Raw genomic sequence first — 20,383 nt, forward strand, 5'->3', positions numbered from 1 at the left:
CAAAAGCCCGGAGTGGGTAGATTTCACAAGAAGTTGGTTATATTGTAATTTGCTGTTCATTTCAGTGTTGACCTTTACCTGTGCAAAATGTAGAAGAAAACACTTTTGCAGTTAACCCTTCCTAATCTGTTGCAGGTGTAGAGATAGCCAACGCAATAGCTGTTTGGTTTTTAAAAAAGAAAGCTTTACTATTTGGCTGATGCAGTCTGATCCTGCACCAGTCAACCTAAGGATCGCAGTCCTAGGTCCCAAATATTCAAAACTTTAGGGGTAAGAGGAATTTCATCTGTTATCTTCATTATTTCAGAAGCTATCTTGATCTGATCAAAGACATGATTATGACTCACATATCAAAAACATATAGAGCAAATAATGCAAATTTTACCTCCTATTAAAATTGTTTCTGTAAATATTCACGAATTTGATCTAAAAATCCACTTTTCTTCAGCTTTTGCATTACCTTACATTTACAGGAAAAATGCAACTGGTGTTCAAACTGCATTTATTAGATAATTTTCTGATATATCTAGCCAGTTTCACAAAGGTCAAATGTTTCTTGATTAGGGTCCCTATAATTTTATATTCCATTCCCTACATTATCCATAATGTTTTCAAACATTTATTTTCCTCTGCCCTCCCTTTTTTTCCCCTGTATCATTCTTTTACATACTGAACTATCACTGCCTGCTTCTTTACAATTTCTGCCACTATAATAACATGGGAGCTTGATTTCTTTTATCTGTGTCCAGCATACATTTTCAGCTTTCCATCTTGTCTCCTTCTCACACAGAAGTCAACTGTACATTCACGATAACCTCCCCTTAGTACTCCAGTGGCATAGCAACCATAATCAGCAGTGCCAGGAGACTGCATCTCACGACCCTGGAGGACTGCCTACCTCTGAAAGGAATTGTGCCAACTACTTCCTCCACTCCTGCCTGCCAGTTTAAGGAAGGGCACCAAGTTTAAAAAGTCTGTGGAATGGAGATCTGATAAACACAAGCTTGATGCACCTGCAGAAAACGCCATCTAAAGATGTAGAAGCAAACCAAGGCCAGATTCTATCAAGACTATAAAATAAATTACATGCATAGCTAAAAATGAAAAATACCCTAAATCTGCAAGATGTCTTTGAGGTGTTGAGATTTTATTGTTTTATTCCTTAGGTTTTCCATCAAAGGTGTATTCCATTTTCATCTTAGTGCTGAACAGTAACAGGCACATTATCACTTCCATCCCAGAACTTTCAAAGGGACAAAAGGAAAAAAGTTTCACCTTATTCCTGATCTGATGCAAGTGCAGTGCCTGCAGAAGAGGGTAATACTGTTCTCGGATGTCATATGCTTCCATTTCTTCTCTTTACAGGATTTGACAATTTTGCAGCTGCTGGGTGATCTGTGCCTTTCAGCTTATCCACAGGAAGACTAAACTACCAAGATAATTTTCCATCAGATCAGAAAAAGAATCTGTCTTATTATGTGGACACACTGTTGTTATAATTACTGCAGGGCAAGAAGGAGGATGTGTAGCTAGGGGAAGGAGTAGAATTGCCTGTTTTACTAATATGCCATAATTACCAATTTGTAGCAATTGTCAAGCCATGGGTTTTTAGCACCATTAGTCCTCTAACTCTTTTAAATGCTGTGAAGATAAATACCTATAAAGATACAAGCTGTAAAAAATTAAAATAATAAGGATTGTGTAGGACCTATAATCAAATAGATGAATGCATTATAAAGTGCGAGGTTATGTAATTATTAAAAGTTCTTCCACATCAAAAGCATCAATTTGCAGAGCCCATGTGAGCAGGTTGATTACCGAGTCTATTGAATACAAGGGTTCAGATGCTGCTCAATGATAATACCTGTAAGATTCAAATATAATTATCATTTAGTAATTTTATTTTACCTCTGAAGACTGTGAACTGAAGGCTTCTCAGGTAAGCCCAAGAGTTACATGAATACCTAGTTGATTTTCTTATTACAAATACACAGAAGTGACTCTTGACTTCATAACCAATGGAGAAGATACTGATAAGGAATTTATGAAATTAAGTAGCTGTTTGGTCTTGCCAGTCTAGAAGCAAAACAAAATTGCTGGAAAAGAGGCTTCCTGGGTAACTTCCACAACTGTGCAATAAGCTATCACAGCTCCTGAGGGATGAGAAGCAAATCCTCCAAATGTGCCCATCAGACTCCATACTGCCTTCACTGGACCCTGCACACTACTTACAGAGCTTGCAGAATTTCATTTTGCAGACCTGTACCCCAAGATGACACTTGGTTTGCATTTGTTTATTTAATGTCCCTTGGGAATGACAAGACTTCATATGGGATATGACTACCATGAAATGGAGGTATGTTATGAAAACACAATGGATGAGCAGTTACTTGACTATTTCAGCTAAATATCTTCAGACAGTTCTCTTGTTAAGTCATGGTTCTTTCTTACAAGTCAAGTATTTTTCATTATTTAAGTGCTCTACAACAAATCTGAAAGCAGGTTAAATGTTAGTGCAATATTGATACATCATTTACACATTTACAAGTAGTTTGCTACAAATAATTCTAACTCAAATGGACTGTCACTTCTGGAAAACATTTTATGTCAATTTAGTATTGTAAACGTGGAAAGTGTTTCCCTGTATAAAAAGAGAAATTAAATCCTTTATGCCAAATGCATTTAGATTCTAGATATTTTTCAGGCTTGGTGATACCAACCAAAACTGAGAACTATTTATGTAAGAGTGAATTAACCTGCATAACAAGTATCCCATTGTTTTACTAGACAGAGTAACAATAATTTAGAGCAACCGAAGGCATGAATTATGTATTAGTTATGGTTTTGCGTAGTGGTGATTTTGGAGATAAAGGTTTTCTATTATTAAGTGCAAATAGGATACCAGTAGTATTTTCTTCATGGGGAGAAAAGCCTTAGCTATGAATTCTCACCTGAAAAGGTGGTTTTATATTTGAATTAACATCAAAAGAATTAACAGTATTCAACTTCAAAGTAACTGCTGGTTGAGGAAAGAAATTGGCAACAAATAAATAAGGAATAGCATTAATCCATGCCTGTATTCCCCCAAAAACTAATCTCACAAAACTATCCTGAAGACCAGCAACTATAGTGCTGTTCAGTAAGATTTTAATTTATCTAAGAAGTCTCAAGTTGTTACCTTCACCAATCTAAAACGCAGTACATATCTCAGGCAATTTTAACTTTATTTTCCAATTCTACCTTTAACAAGTGGGGCTACAAAACATTACATGATTAACATCTTAAAAAATGTTGGAGTATATAAGTTCAGTAGGATAAAACATTGAAGTACTCCATTTGTCTAAAAACAATCATGAGCTTGCAGCTCTGATTCTCCTCCAACATAGCATGAGAGGAAAATCCTGTATTCTGTAAACATGAAACAGTAACATGGCAATGACAGAGAGAAGTATCTTTTTTTTTTTAATCTCAGTGACCTTTCTCCTATAGAAGAGATTGCACCACAACCTACATTTTAGATGTAACATACTCAAAGCTTTATTTCATGACACAGAACACTTGTTAAAACTTGAACTGATAAAAACTCACCGTTCTTTTCTCTGTGCTGCCCTAGTGAGGACACTCAAACAAGCTTCAGAGGTAGCTGATAATAATCACAAAATCTACTATGTGCTCCTCTCTAGCTCTGTTGTGCAAGACAGCGAGTTCACAGCATTAGTATCTTCCCATAAAATTGCCACCTAATAAGGTACATTTTAAAGAAATCCAACTCCAATCCGGTTTATTATTTGTCAGAAAATCCTTCAAAGTTGAACTTTTTCCATGGGAAAAACTACCTAATGCCTTTTTTGCTAATTGCAAAGCTTTGGTTTGTCTTTGAAAAACAGCGTAATAGTTTAATCTCCAAATCCACTCAATCTTAAATTAATGAGTTCCTGCTATTTTTCTCTTATTCAGCTGTTGAAATTAAGTTTATACTACAGCCTCCACCCTTAGGTTTCAGCTAGGAAAACTGCTACTTCTCCTTAGTACCTACACATTAACATTGTGCTTTTGTTGTTACTCTCTTAAATTATACTGCAACAAAAATAAATAAAACTAGACATATAAAATATGGACCGAAAAATTAATTTTCCTGCCCTGTTAATTTCCTTGTCCACTTTACCTATCACATAAACCAACAGATTTAGGCAGGTGTTGGGAAACCCCTTTCAATGGGAAGAGTAAAAACAAGAAAGGGTGAAAAAAAAAAAAATAGCCACTGCTGCAACTTACAGCTCTAAAATATGACATACAGTGATAAAACACAGACAGAAGCAACCAATTTTCCACACTTACTACCGTTAATTACGAAATGCCTTTTAGACGCCGTGTTCATCGCAGCTCTTGAACATAATGGCATGGTGAATCTTGATGGTGAATCCTCCTTTCTTCAACCTCAAAACCAAAAAGGAGTTTCATGTCTTGTGGAACGGGAGTTCTGATCATTCCAGATGCACAGACCATTTCATGCTGGAGACCATCAGCAGCTTCTTCAGCAGCTTATACATACTGAAATGATGAAAAACCATAACCCAGCAGGTCTTTTCTCATTACTTACAGTTAGTAAAGAATCTGGAAGTTTTTATGGCTAAATCAATGGTTCATCAATTTGAACCATCAAGGTACAGGACTAGCTTACTAAGTAAAAAGGAATATTATGGGACACCTGAAGTCTTCAAAATATCCTCTTCAAGGCTGTTCAGGAATTCCATCCATTTTTAGTACTTGGTTATTACTGAGAATTGTGCATACTTGTAATTCAGAGGAACACAAAGATATCTAAATGCTTTAAATCTATGAAACTCTTCAGAACTGCAAAAAAACCACTTTAATTTTATACATGCAGTTTCACAACCTGTTACCCAAATACTAATTATATTAGCAATTTGCTCACCACATAGCCATGAAAATTAGGATTCTAGATATGAATAGTTGCTCTGAGAAGTCATAAATCAACAGAAACACAGGTTTAAAAATTTTCAGTTTTGAAATTTATTTAGAACTCAGGGGTTAAGAGTGGTAAGTTTCCAATCGTCTGATAATAGCATACCCATGTCACTATCACGGAAATTGCACTAATTCCCTCTGCCCCCCTCCCCCTTAGAAATCTGCACGTTAGTTTTAACAGCCGGTGGTTTTGCAAATAGTGTGCTCTAGGACACTACTGCATTTCCTGAGTGTTCAAAGCTACTGTATGATACATTAAGCTGAAGGAAAAACAACAAAATTATTCAGAACTAAACCAGCTATTTTACCTTGCTGCTGAAGTATGGAATCATAAAATGCAGTGTATTTTAACAGGAGATTGTTTTGGAATGCTTAAAAAGGGAGGGGGAAAAAAAAGAAAAAAAACACTTTATAAAAAATGACATCCTTTTTACTTCCATTTTAAACTAAATAATTTTTAACTTCAAGTCATGAACCTCAAGACTATTAAAAATGGCCAAAGAACTTAAGATTCGCTCAGACTGAAATGTAGTTGGGACTAAAATATCCACGTCGGTATTCCTTGACCTTTTAGGGTATTCCTAGTGGCTCTAACAAAAGCAGCATAACAGGGTATCTCTGGTTTATCTTTTTAGTGCTCTTGAAAATGAGTTACTAACAGCACTGACCAGAGTGCTTAAACATAGGATTTCAGACAATCGCCTTGCAATGCACTTCAGCTTTATCGTGGAAAACCAATCTAGTCATAAACATCCCCACATTAAACACAATAAATTGTGCCAAAGTACATGACGTGAATAAATGTCAGCTAATCTATCAACACATTGACAAATGTCAGCTTGTCTATCAAACGTTGTTCAAGCCCAGAGTAAAATTTCATTAGTCAGAACTGAACTCCTCCATGGGCAGACTGCATAGTCTATGTAAGTTAGTTTTTGTCCAGAAAAATCTCTTCAAAGTTGTATTTACGTTGACAAACAGATTTAGAAGAGAGTTTCAGTCCTCTAAATTCACCATGAGTTAATACATCAATAAAGAGGTCCCACCATCTGTCAGTGGGATTTTTCCATAAAAGACCACAACCACTTCTTGATCAAAACAAAGCTGAAGCAGTGGCAGCTGATGGAAATGCTAACTACATTGTTCTTGCATCATTTTTATGATGTATTAGATTTATTCTCATTTACAGATTATTTTGGCAGAAGGGTTCTTCAGGCTGCAGCTGAACAAAAGCAACTTCTTGTCCCAAGTTTAATATTTTTTTTCTTTATGGAAACTTGTTTTGAACAAAGAACTGTTAGTATAGGCAACTACCATCAGGAACTACCAAGAGATGATGTGTTCCACTCTAGTATTATGTCAGTGGCTTGCCAATCCTTTTCTCCTAAAATATTTGTAAAAACATTGGAAATACCTATGAAATTTATAAAACAGCTCCTTAAACATCTGCTTAATGCCCTTTCCTTCAAATGTAAGAGACCTCCACATTTCAGGGTCTTTTTCTGTGGATACAAGGGAGAGGTCGAGGAAGAGGTAAAAGATAGGATAACTACTATCTTTTCAGTTCCTATGTTACAAAATTTAAATGACTACTACTCTAAAGATTAAATATGGACTTTACATAACCAAATCACAACAATGGAAATAAACCATAACTGAAACCATATAAAATCCGTATCAGGTCAAGTGACAGTACATTAAGAATAACCTTATATGTTATACAGAAGATAATATACACAGATTTTAACAGTTATTTTTCCCCTTAAAAGCCACTGTCAGTAGGATCACAGTCTTACTGTAGAGACAAGTGACTTAAATATTTGTAATTACTAATGGGGAAAATTTAGGTTCTGAAAGAAAAATGTATCAAGTACACCTTTACACACATCTATACTATGATTTAAATTAAAAGCCTTAAGCATTCTCCTACATACTCCACTTTCAACCTAAATGGAGTATTGCTATCAGTATACAAACCTTAGGGAGGGCACTTCTAATCTAGTTAGTATAACTATGCTAAAGGACAGCTATCTTACAAAGGAGATTAAGTTCAGATGTTTAGAAACTTTAACAATAAGAGAAAGTTAGAAACCCTAAACAGCTACTCGTATTTAACTATAATTACTTTTAGAGAGCATTAGACTAAACTCCAGTATTTTCTATGGTCATTGTATTAAAAGAAAGTTCTACCACACCTAAAGGATAAGGCATAGCCATCTACTAATTGGCATATTTGTTTATTTGTCTCAGTTTGTGAAAAGGTCCTTATTTGTGTAAGCAGCAAAACAAACTTCAACTGAATGATTGCTATATGCAAAAGGACTGAAGGCAATTGCCTCTGCAGTGAACTTTACAGTTCTCAACAGCACACACGCAACATGCTATCTGAAAAAAAGTTACTAACTGAACTACATGTATTAAATACTGAAAAAAGTTTTACATTTTTTATTATAATTTATTTTATTTAACAATCTAGGAAGTTTGCAGCCATCAGAAGTTCCAGTGCAATTTCAGGTGCAATTGGGAATTCAGGAATCTCCGTAGAGCTGTTAGTATAGCGGACCTTGTAGGTGAAATACATGCATACTTTGGATAGGACATGGGATGGGATCTCTCTAAAATTCACCTCATTTGTTTCATTTTCTGCAAACTGTCCTGTAGAAAAAAAACAAAACAAAACAAAAACAAAACAAAACACCAAACCAAAAGTCAGAATCTCAGTTCACTGCAAAATGAAATGCTTTACCATACTAATACAACACATTCTAAACAGACTTGCATAAGTCCCATATTCCTGGGTATTAGATTCTTCGGTGTAAAGCAGGATGTGCCACATTCACAGTCCTCAAGAATATTAAGATCCCCTGCATTACAAAATGTTTGTTTTGGCTACAGCTTATTAATAATATTCTGAACAACTACACCAGAAATATAGGTTTAATTCTGATGCTTGCTTGATAGGTGCTCTAAAACTGTAGGGTACTCAACTCTAAAGGTCACAATAAAAACATTAAAAAAAAAAAAAGGGGGGTATCAATCCAAATTTCTAGCTATCTTATCCAAGAAAAAAATGGTTTATAGATGTTCCATATCTGCATATACATGCTAATCAGTAGTCCCTTCTGTGATCCCACTAGCTTTGAATTTCTCAGTTTCAGGCAGATTTGACAGAGGAACCTCAAAGACACACTAACTTGATAAGCTGTGAAAACAGGCAGGAGGGACAGGGAAATAGTAGTTGTTCTGGAGGTAAGGTTACATACAGTACGAGTTTATCCAAAGCTCACATATCAAAACAAGTACATTCAAAATTAGCTTTCTATAGTGCCTATAAGCATGAAACTTGGATGATATGAAGTCATCATGTGTTAGTCCTACAGCCTTTCTACTGTTGTCTCTGTCCCTCTTTTCCTCATCTCTCTGGTCTTTCAACTCGTTAAGCTGAAAGACAATACAAAAAACACTAACGTACGCTTCACATTTATGGGAGACCCAGCAGTGTTTGGTTCCTGCTATTTTTATAGGAATCCCCTAACTACAAAGCAGAGCTATTTACTAATGTCTACACATATTTGTGTAGAAATAGCTGCACGCACTCAAGCCAATCTGGCTTGAATTCTAGCACATGAAGAGTAGGAAGCAACAGAAGAAATGTTAGCATATTGGCAATGTCATAGTACTGAAATAGAGAACACTTACACATCAGTGAAATTATGACCTACTGAACTAGACAGGAAGAGTACTTTTCCTTGTGAACCCATTTATCTTGCTAGTTTTTATACAAAATATTCTTGAATGCTGACTGCTTTACAGAGTCACTTTTCTAGCCCTCTAAGCAGGCTACTTCGCCTTTTGTTCCTTCACATTGTTTGTGGAACAAACTCAGAGCAGGTCTTGTAACTACTCTTCCTTTTACATGTCTGGGAGGCTGACATGGAGTGGATCAGACGCAACAGACCTGTTACATATTTTCAAATGCAACCATTACAATGACATTTAATGGAACTTTAAGCTGAGAATTTTAATTGCTCAGTGTGCCCAACTATTACTAGGTAATTTAAAAAAATAGTAAGCAAATAGATCTCTCCAGTAATCTCCCTCACCAGAATCTGAAAGAGAATATACAATGATCATATTCAGACCAGAGCTCCACGTAGCCTACTGCCCACCACTCAAGTGGCCAAAGGTAAACGTATGGGATGACGGTACAGAAGAAGAAAAGCACAGGTGTTAACTTCTCCCTGTTCTCTCCTCCACCCTTTCGGTCTTCAAGAATTAGTTCAGACACTTCTTAAACCAGAAGTAGTCTCATATATTCAGTAACATGTGAGGTCCTTCCCTTCTGTAAGTTTATCTACCCTCCTATCAAACTTAAGCTAACTTTTGTCATTAAGCTCAGGAACTCCTTGCCACAGGATCTTGTGAACATGTTGTGGCCTAAGCCCCAGTAGGCAGCTAAGCACCACACAGCCATTTGCTCACTTCCTCCTGCAGCAGACAAGGGAAAAGCAAAGGAAGAGTAAAAGCTAGAAAACTCACGGGTTGAGATAAAAAATTGTTTAATAAGTGAAAGACAAGTGGAAGGAGAGAAAGGAAACAAAACAAGTGATGCAAAGGTAATCACTCACCACCTCCCATGGATAGACTGATGCTCAGCCAGCTCCCAAGCAAAATATGGCTGACCTCCTTAACCCCCTCCTCTCCCTTTTTACTTCTGAGCATGATGCTATATGGCATGCAATATCTCTGCAGTTAGTTTGGGTCATCTGCCTGGTTGTATTCCCTGCCAACCTCTCGCACAGCCCCCTGTCTATTCACTGGCTGGGGGGAAGACTGAGAAACAAAGAAGGCCTGGACACTGTAAACACCGTTCAGCAATAGCTAAAACATTGGTGTGTTAGCAGCATTGTTGTTGTCACAAATCTAAAACACAGAACCATATGCCCTGCTATGAAGAAAATTAACTCCATGACAGCCAGACCCCGTACAGAATACTAAAAGTTCCACCATGAAGGTGGCAATGAAGAACTACCAACTCTTGTTTGTTTTGAACTTGACAGCTACACATTTCGTGTAATACCTTCAGGTTCTCACACCATGGGAAATGAGTAGTAATGACACTGTAAGATTTCTAACTATCCAAAAGCGGACAGAATCCAATTATATGTCTGGTAGCACAATACCCTACAGAAGTGGACTGTTCCACTGGAAACAGGAACTAGGCAGGATCTGGAAAAGTTATCATTTATTCCAACTTTCACTCACTGAACAATATAAATTCAAACTGTCCAAAAGTGAAAACAAACGATATGAAGGTACTAAAACTTTTGTACCTACCTGGTCCACTCAACATAGCTTTTATTGTTCCTGATGTTAATGCATGCTCTCTTTTTACAATGAACTCATGGCCGTCGGAGGATATTAACTTCACATACATAGCATCTGGGCCCTCACACCCACCGTATGTTTTCTCTTCTCCATCTATAACAGAAAACAGATTAACAATTTCAGAACGCAATGACTGATTCACATCACTAAGAATGCAAGCTGCAGTCTTTTCTATGACTACATTTGCAGACCGAAGAACCCAATACAACCAGAAATGGCAGAAGCATTTTGCATATTTGAAGATGACTTTTCTGAAGTGCTCAGCAACCTGTTTTAGAGTTTTTGCAAAGTAGGATTTTTCTAACATTGAGTTACCTAAATGCATATCTAATATGTAAAAATACTGACTGAAAGGAAAAAAGTGCTTTTTGAAGCACAGTTAAGAATAAAAGCAGTCAGTAGTCCTGTATTGAAGAAATGACATGAAGTAAGATTCATTGTCCCTCACTGCCCAGCCAGACCCAGAACCATACAGTGTTAGGGCAGGCCCGTGTTGTAACCTTTGGTGGAGAACAGGGAAAGTGCAAAAGCACCAAAGTCAAGGAAATTTGGAAATCTCCCCCACAGCAGTTCTGGCTGTGCGTTTTCTGTTTCCCTTCTCCCTTTTGTCTCACTATATACCTGCTCTCTACTTTGTTTCTCTAGAAGACCTTATCCCCCTTCCCTTTTTGTTCATTCATTTATTCTCTCCTAACAGCGCTATCTTTGAAGTTGAAACAACATTACTGTTGCCATCACTGCACTGTTCACTCTGTGCAGTCTTAGCAGTTTCTGCACTTGGACACCTGTCTTGCCTATTTAGGCAGCACGCTCTCTGGGGTAGGAACCACTGACTGTGCCCGTATGATGCTCAGCACTATAGGACACCATCACACTAAGGAGACTGTCTCTGTAGTTGGTCTTTATATGTTCGTGTAAACTCTTAAATAATAAAGACTGCAGTAATATTAAAATATTTTTGAAAAGATGAGTGTAAAAAAACCCACCCTACTGAAAATACAATTCCTATCAAATTCAAACTGGAAAGTTAATGCCTTCCTTCAAATACTGTATTTTCTAAGGGACTAATATAGCAAGTATTGCTAGAATTCCATTAAAAACTACTTGAATTTGACACTGCACATAAAATTTGATTTTCAGAAAGGGATTAATCTTGACAGAAAGTTAAAAATGAAAGTCCTGGAAGTTCTTCCAGCTTGGAAAAGTATAAGAGAAAAGATCTGTACACTTCTAGAAAAGTAATATACCACCAGTATTTCATGATCCCATGCAGAAGTACGGAAGATAAAACAGATATAGACTACAAACTTGACATTTTATTGTTAGTGTTGTTTCTCCTTCTGACAAAACAAAAAATAGAAATTATATTAATTATATAAGTACCTTGCATCGTATCTACTGTTATAGCAAATACAACATTCCCCCAATTAAGTTCCTTTGTGAATTTGAAGTTAAAATTGAATTACCGTGGAGTTAGTGCCAATTTTAGTAAAGTACTGCCAGTGCCAAACATCCTAAAATACATTCAGAAAAAGTATAGATAAAACCAGAATCTGTGCAATCATCTTTCATTAACCAGCCATTTGTAGAGGCAGATACAACAGTTTCAGACATTTAGTCAGATCACACACACAATATAATTTATCAGAAATCAGTCCTTATTATGATCTCTTAGCCAGAATTCAACAGGCTGGCCTTAGTTAACAAACAAACAAAATATTTAAAACAGTACATAGTGAAATTTTCTTGTCCACTACCTAAAGGTTTAGTGCTATAATATATAAAGTCTAAAGGCATCCTATTTTAGCATGCACATTTTCAACACTATGGATATTAAGCAACTGAAATTGTTAAATAGATGCACTCTGAACAAGTCTTCTGACAAATGAACAATCACTTGAGAATATTCTCCTAGAAAACATTTGTAGGAAGTTCCATTAATTTTTGAGGCTACAGGAAAAACAGTGACAAGATCAACATTTAAAGTCTTACAGTCCACCCTCCACTGATGTAAGAGAGAAAATGCTTATAGGAATAAGCATTATTCCTACATTATAGGAAACAAAAAAAAAAAAACCTCTAAATGATGAACTTACCCATTCTCTTCTTATAAAAAAAATTGTTTCTTTTCAACAGCAGCTTTTGCAATAGGAGCGTCTGAAAAAACACAAGCGGCAATATTTTCAGTCAGTAGTACAATTTAAGTCAGCTTTAGTTACTAGCCTTTATGTTATCATAAACACTTTTCAGAAAAGAATATGATGATACACAGCAGGCAATGTTGGTGAGCATTACATTTTGAAAACATTACACTTTGAAACTTATCTTTGCTGCCCAGAGATCCCTACCATATTCAAGAATCTCTAAATTTTAGCTTACTTTGTAAAGAAGGCATTCCCCTAAACTTTTTAAAGATCCTTGACTATAAAGCCAGAGTCATTTCAAGAGCCTTATGATTTTTATCACTACAGACACCATCAATATAATGGTATTGGAGAGGTAAAGAAAGCAAGCTTTGCCACACTGCACAAGGGACTTAGGAGACTGAACAGCTTGTCTACAGGCAAAAAAAAAAAAAAAAAAAGTCAGAGAACAGTTCACTATGCTGTGAATAGAGGAGTGGTTGTCCTGCCATTCAGAGGGACCTTGACAAGCTGGAGAAAGGCGCCAACAGGAAACCTATGAAGTTCATTAAAGGGAAATATAAACCACTGCACCTTGGGAAGAATTAGCCCAGGTACCAGTACTGGCTGGAGGCCAACCAGCTGGAAAGCAGCTTTGCAGAAAGAGACCTGGGGGATCTGGTGGACACCGAGTTGAACATGAGGTAGCAACATGCCCTTGCAGCAAAGGCAGCCAACAGCACCCTGGACTGTATTAGGAGGAGTGTTGCCAGCAGGTTGAGGCAGGTGATCCTGCCCCTCCACTCAGCACTAGTGGGACACATCTGGAGCGCTGGGTCCAGCTCTGGGCTCCCCAGTACATGCCAGACTGAATTGAGTCCTGCAAAGGGCCACAAAGATGACCGAGAGATTGGAGCACCTATCATATGAGGAAAGGCTGACAGAACTGGCACTGTTAATGCTGGAGAAGAGAAGACTCAAGGATCAGTCTAATCACTGTGTACTAAATACCTAGCCTCCAACCTGTCCTTCCCAGAAGATTGACAGGTCCTGATAACAGCCACCAATGTCACCTAGATAATCTACTTCAGACATTTAATGTAGGTATTCACATAGTAAGTTAACCAGGAGCTTCCATAGCTTATAAATTGACATCCAGCTTGTCGCATACATATTTCACCATGTAAATGAATCGGAAGAGTTAAGAGAAATGGAAGCACTTATTTGCAAAACAAATACAGTATGTTCAGATACAAAATATATTTCTTTACACTGAACCGCATCTCTGCTGTGGGAAAGAAAACTTCGGAAGAGAAATTCCAACCACCCACCTGCTGTTCTGAAATTCCTTTACATCAACAGCTATTCTCCAAACATTAACCCAGCACAAATCAATGAACTACTGCTGTATGCCCACAGGCTTAGGAAAACAGCACCAGTGATTCTGGGTGGTTTCCCAGCCGATATCCATGGTCAGGGGCAGCAAAGAGACTGTTAAGAATTCTGACAAACCATGTTGTTGCCTCGAAAAGCAGTGAGCAACTGCAGAGGCATGAACCCTGGTTATGCACTAGAGAAGGACCCCAGAGGCGGAGGTGTGAAAAAACAGACTAGAGACCACTCCCCCCATCCCCTCCCTTCTATGTTTCTGGTAAAAGCTTAGCAAAAAACATAAGCAAGTTGAGGAGGGAGCTGCAAGATTTGGAGGAAGTTTTACAGAGATCTCTGCATCTCTTCAGAAGATGCAGCTCTTCGCTATTGCCAATAGCTTCACTTCTCAATAGCACTTTGGTGCTGATTTGATCCATCTCCCTTTTTTCCTAACTACAATTATGAATTAGTCCGAATGTTTCCTCAAGCTTTCACAAGGAGGCACTGTTACGTACACCTAATCAAACTACACATGCATAACCAATAGTTTTTAGCTGTCTGTGGAGAACTGAGCAAAAAGCATCCTCCACTTAGACTGTTGTCGTCTTTGAAAATTATCCTGACTTTACAAAAATATCTCACAAAATATTTTCCTTCCCAACTGGTATAAGGAACATCTTCACCTGTACTCTTGCAGGTGATAAGTACCTGAATATAAGGCATATTCAAGAATGCCCTTTGAGAGTTAATTTGTGTACACTGTCATAGAGATACCTTAATATTGAGTGTTAAATGCTTTCACTGTTTTCACTAGTTCCAGGAACTCATCCAAGGAAATTACATTTGGGTGCTGGAATAGTTGCAGCACAAAAACGATGGGATCTTTCACCCTATGTCAATGGTTTTTGTAAATGGAAATCAAGCATCTTATTGGACAGTATCTGTTGCTCAGGAACTGAAGGGATACCTTGCATTATTACTTCTACTCTGCAGAAGAGAATCACTTGTGCTACCTCTTTCTCTAGCCACAAAACCCTTCCCTACATTCCAAAAGAGTAGTGAAACCACTTATAATGATTAAAAAAAACACAGAAGAAGTGATACCATTTTGTGGAGGTACTGTTGATGATGAAACGCGCCTTAGTTTCCAATACAAATAATGTCACTAAATACAGGAATAAAGACAGGCTACCTAGTGGGAATGCAAATATATTGACACCTTGCAAGGTAAGAGCATAACTTGAGGAGGCTAATATATTGAAGCCAGGGAGCTGAAAAAATGTCTATTAGAGCTGTCCCAAAAAATTTGCAATGAGCACTTTAATAAAATCAAATTAAGTATGCTATCATATGATTAGAGAGGAAAAAAAATACTGTAATTAACACTTAAAGAAGAAAAAAAATTATCAGGCTTAGTGGTCTGAATTCAATTGTACTAAAAGGAAAACAGGATAAAAATGCAGTAAGTGTTAGCAGATTTAGGACATACTGGACTATTCCAACACCTAAAAAATGAATCAGTCGTTTCCTTGAAAAAAGGAAACTCAAAGAAGATGCAATCTGGACTCAGTGAATCACCTGAAGTTAAATAAATGTGATAAGAGGGTAATCTTAAAATGAGAAAGAAACTTTCTACAAAGATACAGTATGATGGTGCAAACATGGAACAATTGGACTAGAAAATAACTACTAGTTCCTCCAAAAATTATATTGAACTTTTAACAAAGCTGCCAGAAAAGTATAGGTAGATTTAGATGAGGCAGAAGTGGAAAGCACTGCAACAGAAGGGGAACAGAGTATCTCTCACACAAGTGACTGGTCTTGAAAATGGCATACTAGAAGCCACATGAAATGAAATCATATGAAATGCAAGATTCCTGCACGTAGGGACTGATACAAGCTTCTTACATGAAGTCAGGGCTTATTATTTGGGTGTATAGTCATTCTGTGGTCAACTATGAACTGATGCAGCTCTACAGGGGAAAAAAGGGGGGGAGGGTGTGGAAGAGGCAAATGCACATCAAGGATTTCTCTGCTATAGAGATAGGGAAACATGAACATTGTTGCACATAAGCAACAACTTGTCAGGAATACCACACACAATTCTGAATTCCTGTTTTCAAGAAAAAGAAGTTCTAATTACAAGAACTACAGAATGGAGTTACTGATATGACTGTTGTATAAAAGAAAAATTAGTCTTGCTTAGTCACCTTACCAAAATAAAACTGGAATGAAAATAAATCTAACAATTCATTAAAAGAATAAACATCAAAGAGGGAGAAGTATGCCAACATTATTCCTCAGTTTAAGTCTAACAAATGAACATAAACTAAAAAAAGAATAAAATTTATACTGCTATTCCAGAATCTAAGTTTGGTTCCAAATATAGAACAAAACTAACATTCTACTGCCAAAAGTAAAAGATGCAGAAATCCTACCTGCTTTTAAGAAAAAGACATCATACATTCCATTATATGATTCATTCAACATGTAAGCAAGGGATACAGTTTGGTTTCACTCAGTTTCTATTCTGATATAACAATGTGTCACTTCAAAAAAAAAAATCTAAAGAGATAATCATGAATACTATTACAAGTATATATTTACTCCTGATAAAATATGGACAGCAAAGAGCACAGAAAAAACACAGAGTCAATGCAACAAAAGAGGAGAGAAGGAAAGAAAAACAAGAAACCTGGGAAACTTGAAAAACGTAAAAAAAGCAATGATAACCTGTTAGCATCTATTAGTTTCTCTTCTGGATCAAGAAATGTTTGGTGTGTCTTGACACTTCATGAAGATTAGAACATACTGCAGCTCAAAATTATTATTTTGAGAAAAGCATCTTCTTCCCAACAATTACACTCAAATTATCTGAGACAGTATTAACATGATCTTGTGCAAGCCATAGCCTATTTTTTCAGTCAACTATTTATTATGTATTTCTGACCTGAGTATTTCAGACTCCTGCAAGGAACCACTAGTTTTTGTTGAAGTACATTCCTGATTTCGTTTCCCCTTGAAGAAGCTTATGTGGCATTACCAATTAAGTAGCTCATCTCCCCGCCTTTAATCTCAAAAAAGCACACATATTAGGTATTATTGTTCTCCTGCCTTGCCTCCTTAAAAAAAAAAAAAAAAAAGCCAACCCTGCATTTGTTAAGAGAAAGATTATATTAAAAAAATCAATGAGGGAGAATACAATACAACGAAAACCAGAGTATTTGGTACAGAAACTTTCCAACCAGTCTGAAAAGGAAGCTCTTGCTGCAGAAAACATAAAATTCTCATTAGATATTAGAGAACTGAAAGTTTTCACAAGTTGCTAGAATATTTACACCTATGAGGTAGAACACAGTAATTAACCCATACAAGGCAAGTGTTCTTGTTAGCATAAACATCTTATTCTCCTCCTTACAACTCTAAGAAGAAATACCATGGTATAGTGAGTTTAGTTTGATCTCTTTCCTGCTTTTCTTCAGCATCAATGCAAGAAAAAAAAACGAAGCACATGTCCATGACCTTCCCACCTTACTCCCAAAGTTGTGTGCTCATCTCCCAAGCTTCCCAGAATTTCGAGAATATAATTTCCTTGTATATCTTGTATGTCGATGAGACCACAATAGACTTGAAGGACATAACGCTAATTTAGCTGAACATATGCAACCACTGTACAGATTCCAGAACCCCATTGCTTTATTCTGGTTAGCACAAGAAAATTAAATCTATGCAAACACTTCAGGCACTCAGATTCTTTGATCCCACAGAAAATTCTTTAAAAACTCAGATTCTGGCCTAAGGAAACTCAAATGGCTTCCAACTCGTTAGCTGCGCAATGCACACACAGCTTCTGTATACTTCAGCTGGTGGCATTTCCATACTCTACACTATCAATTTTTGGAAAATGTGGGTCTAATAACCTTCACAAATGCCTTCACAACTCCTAGGTTAGTTCTGAAGCCAAACATGACATCTTCTGGGTCTCATTTATGTGCTAGTAAGAGTTCATCAGTAAACAAAGGCTGCTGTGTGCTAAAACAGTAGCCTGCTACTGTTCAATCCTAAATTCTATTCCTATTCTTGATCCTATATGCTAACTTGTTTAAAAATACTGCTCTTCAGTTTAGTATTCATTGTTCAGTATGCATCAAAAAATAATTAATGTAAATAAGGATTGAAGCATATTTAGAAAAAAAACCCATGAGGGCGAACTGGTACAGTGTGATTTCCAAATCAGGTGATTCACTATAACACACTCACAGGCACTAAAATTCAAACATTCAGGGGCACACTGAAGTGTGACAGGAAGGTGTACCACAGGTGAGTGCTAGTTAAGATAAACAGGAGATAAAGTAGGATACTGTGCATGGAGTATCAAAGATCAAACATTAAGATGTTTCTATCTAAGAAAATTTTCCTTTTTGGTAATTCCCAAGAAAGTTTTAAGGGAAAAAAAGGGAGGGGGGGTGGCAGGCAGGGGGGTGTTACTGTTTTCTTCCTAACATACAATAAAAGGCCTGTACTATACACCTCTTGCTATTAGGGGGAAAAAAAGCTGCTAGCATATTCCAAAATTTTATAGGGGACAGATTTCTGCCCTCTCCTTATAAGCATTCATCAAAAACTGCTGTTAAGCAAACTAGCCTATAATGAAGATAATTAAATTCTGAACCTTTCTAGATGCAAGAAAACTTGTCAAAATACATCAAAATTCCTTTGTTTTAATCTGGCAAAACCCATACTTTTATGACAAAGCTTAAGGGTTTCTTGTAATATACATTGCGAATTGCAAAGACACAGCAAAACATCTGAAGCTAAGTATACTTTCAAAAGATATTTATTTATCTCTACACAAAGCATAAGGGATAGGAGCGTGAACACAAATGTATAAGAAAAAGAAATATGAGGTTGGGAGACAGAAGAAGGTACCTCAGAGAATCAACTGGATCTCCTCACCGTACCAATACTAAGTCTTCACATTAAGACTACATGAAACTACCTAAATCTATTCACCACCCATTCTAGTATAAAAAAAGAAATCTCAAATGACTTTTTTCTGATACAGTAAGAAAAAAAATAATAAATGCTCAAAGTTTCTAAAGATTATCTTGAAGTTCCCAATGTTAATGGGAAATGTTAGTGAAGATTTTATTGACATAACTTAAGCACATTAAAAGGCTGATCTCAAAGTACAAGATGTGTGCTACACATGCAAAGATGGTAGCCAACGTATTATAGAAAAACTAATTGACACTTACTCCCCTTCTAAGTGACTCTTTAGTTAATAAACATTATTTCTCTCCCGACAATATTTTTTTGTCCTTAGTATAGCAAAAGGAGGAACTTGAAGCACGTAAGGAATTATTCAGAAATAAGTACACAAAGTGGTTCTTATCCTAAAGGTCTCTCACCTCTCTCTTTACCTATGTTTTTCTAGCTTGCTTCCAAATTGAACTTTTGCAAGTGATCTTCAGCAAACCCAAGTAAACAAATGGCCTATGACCACCTAAGCCTTCCTACAGTGCAAGGCTTAACTCACAATCTACAGCACTAACCATCTTTAATAAAGCTCCTGCACATAGTATTGCATGGTGTAAGATTAAACTGGTCATCAAAGTTAACCGCTAGCACCACCATCGCCTTTTCACGCATCTGTGTGAAGTCATCAATAACTCACCAGTGCTCAGGTTCCCTTATACTAAAGCAGAATCTCCCTCTGAGAAACACACGGCACTCCAAAGCTTATTTTTCTTACTACATGTCAGCGTATCACCCTTTTACGTCAACCTTGCTTCCCTTATATTCGTCGACCACTACAGCTAAAGCACTTTCACCAGCACTTCTCACCTTGGTATAACAACCCCTGGGGGTGCATCCTAAATTCTTTCGGCCTTAGTTTTTCCCCTCTCTCTAGGGCCTGGCGTGGGAAGAGGGTGGACGTCATTTGTGGCGGAAAAAGTTTAAGAGCGATATTTAATTAAAACACCGTGCCGGAAAGCCCCTTTCCCGGCGGCGCCTGGATTTCAAGGAGACGGCTTCACTCCCGCACGCAGAGGAGAGAATCGCGCCCTTCGCCACCGTCCCGCGGTGGGGGGGGGGGGGGGGGAGAACCCCGACCTGGCACCGCACCCCTCCACACACCCCCAACGGCCCCCCGCGCTCCCCCGGCTGCCCCAAACCTCTCCGCTGCGCGGCCCGTCCAGCTTCCCCCCCCACAGCCCCGCCGCCTCGGGGAGCGGGGCGAGCGCGGCGCGGAGGGCGAGGCCCGCTCCCCTCCGAGGGGCAGGCCCCGGCGGCTCCCCGTTTCCCGCCCGCCTCGCCCCCTCCCCGCCGGACGGCGACGGGGCCCCCGCCGCCCCCAGCGGAGCCAGACCCCGCCGCCCCGCGGCCACTCACTCGTCGGCGCCGCTCCCTCCGCCCCGCTCGCAGGGCCCCCGCGGTGTCGGGCCAGCTGCCTCCCAAGAACTTCCGGCAGGGTCACAGGTCACTTCCGGCCCAGGGCGAGCGCCCCT

At 38.0% G+C, this 20,383-nt stretch overlaps 1 protein-coding gene across 1 annotated transcript; it reads right to left on the minus strand.

Moving 5' to 3' along the window:
* Positions 1 to 5,018: 5,018 nt before the first annotated feature.
* On the minus strand, positions 5,019 to 20,372 carry ELOC (elongin C). The gene is made up of 4 exons (XM_049830291.1): positions 20,268 to 20,372; positions 12,474 to 12,534; positions 10,327 to 10,470; positions 5,019 to 7,644 (listed from the first exon to the last, which is right to left on the minus strand). Exons 2-4 carry the CDS (start codon positions 12,475 to 12,477, stop codon positions 7,454 to 7,456), a joined length of 339 nt encoding a protein of 112 aa, XP_049686248.1. The 5' UTR covers positions 12,478 to 12,534; positions 20,268 to 20,372; the 3' UTR covers positions 5,019 to 7,453.
* Positions 20,373 to 20,383: the final 11 nt, after the last annotated feature.

The sequence above is a fragment of the Accipiter gentilis genome, chromosome 2 (assembly GCF_929443795.1).
Source record: "Accipiter gentilis chromosome 2, bAccGen1.1, whole genome shotgun sequence".
In the NCBI taxonomy this organism is placed as follows: domain Eukaryota; kingdom Metazoa; phylum Chordata; class Aves; order Accipitriformes; family Accipitridae; genus Astur; species Astur gentilis.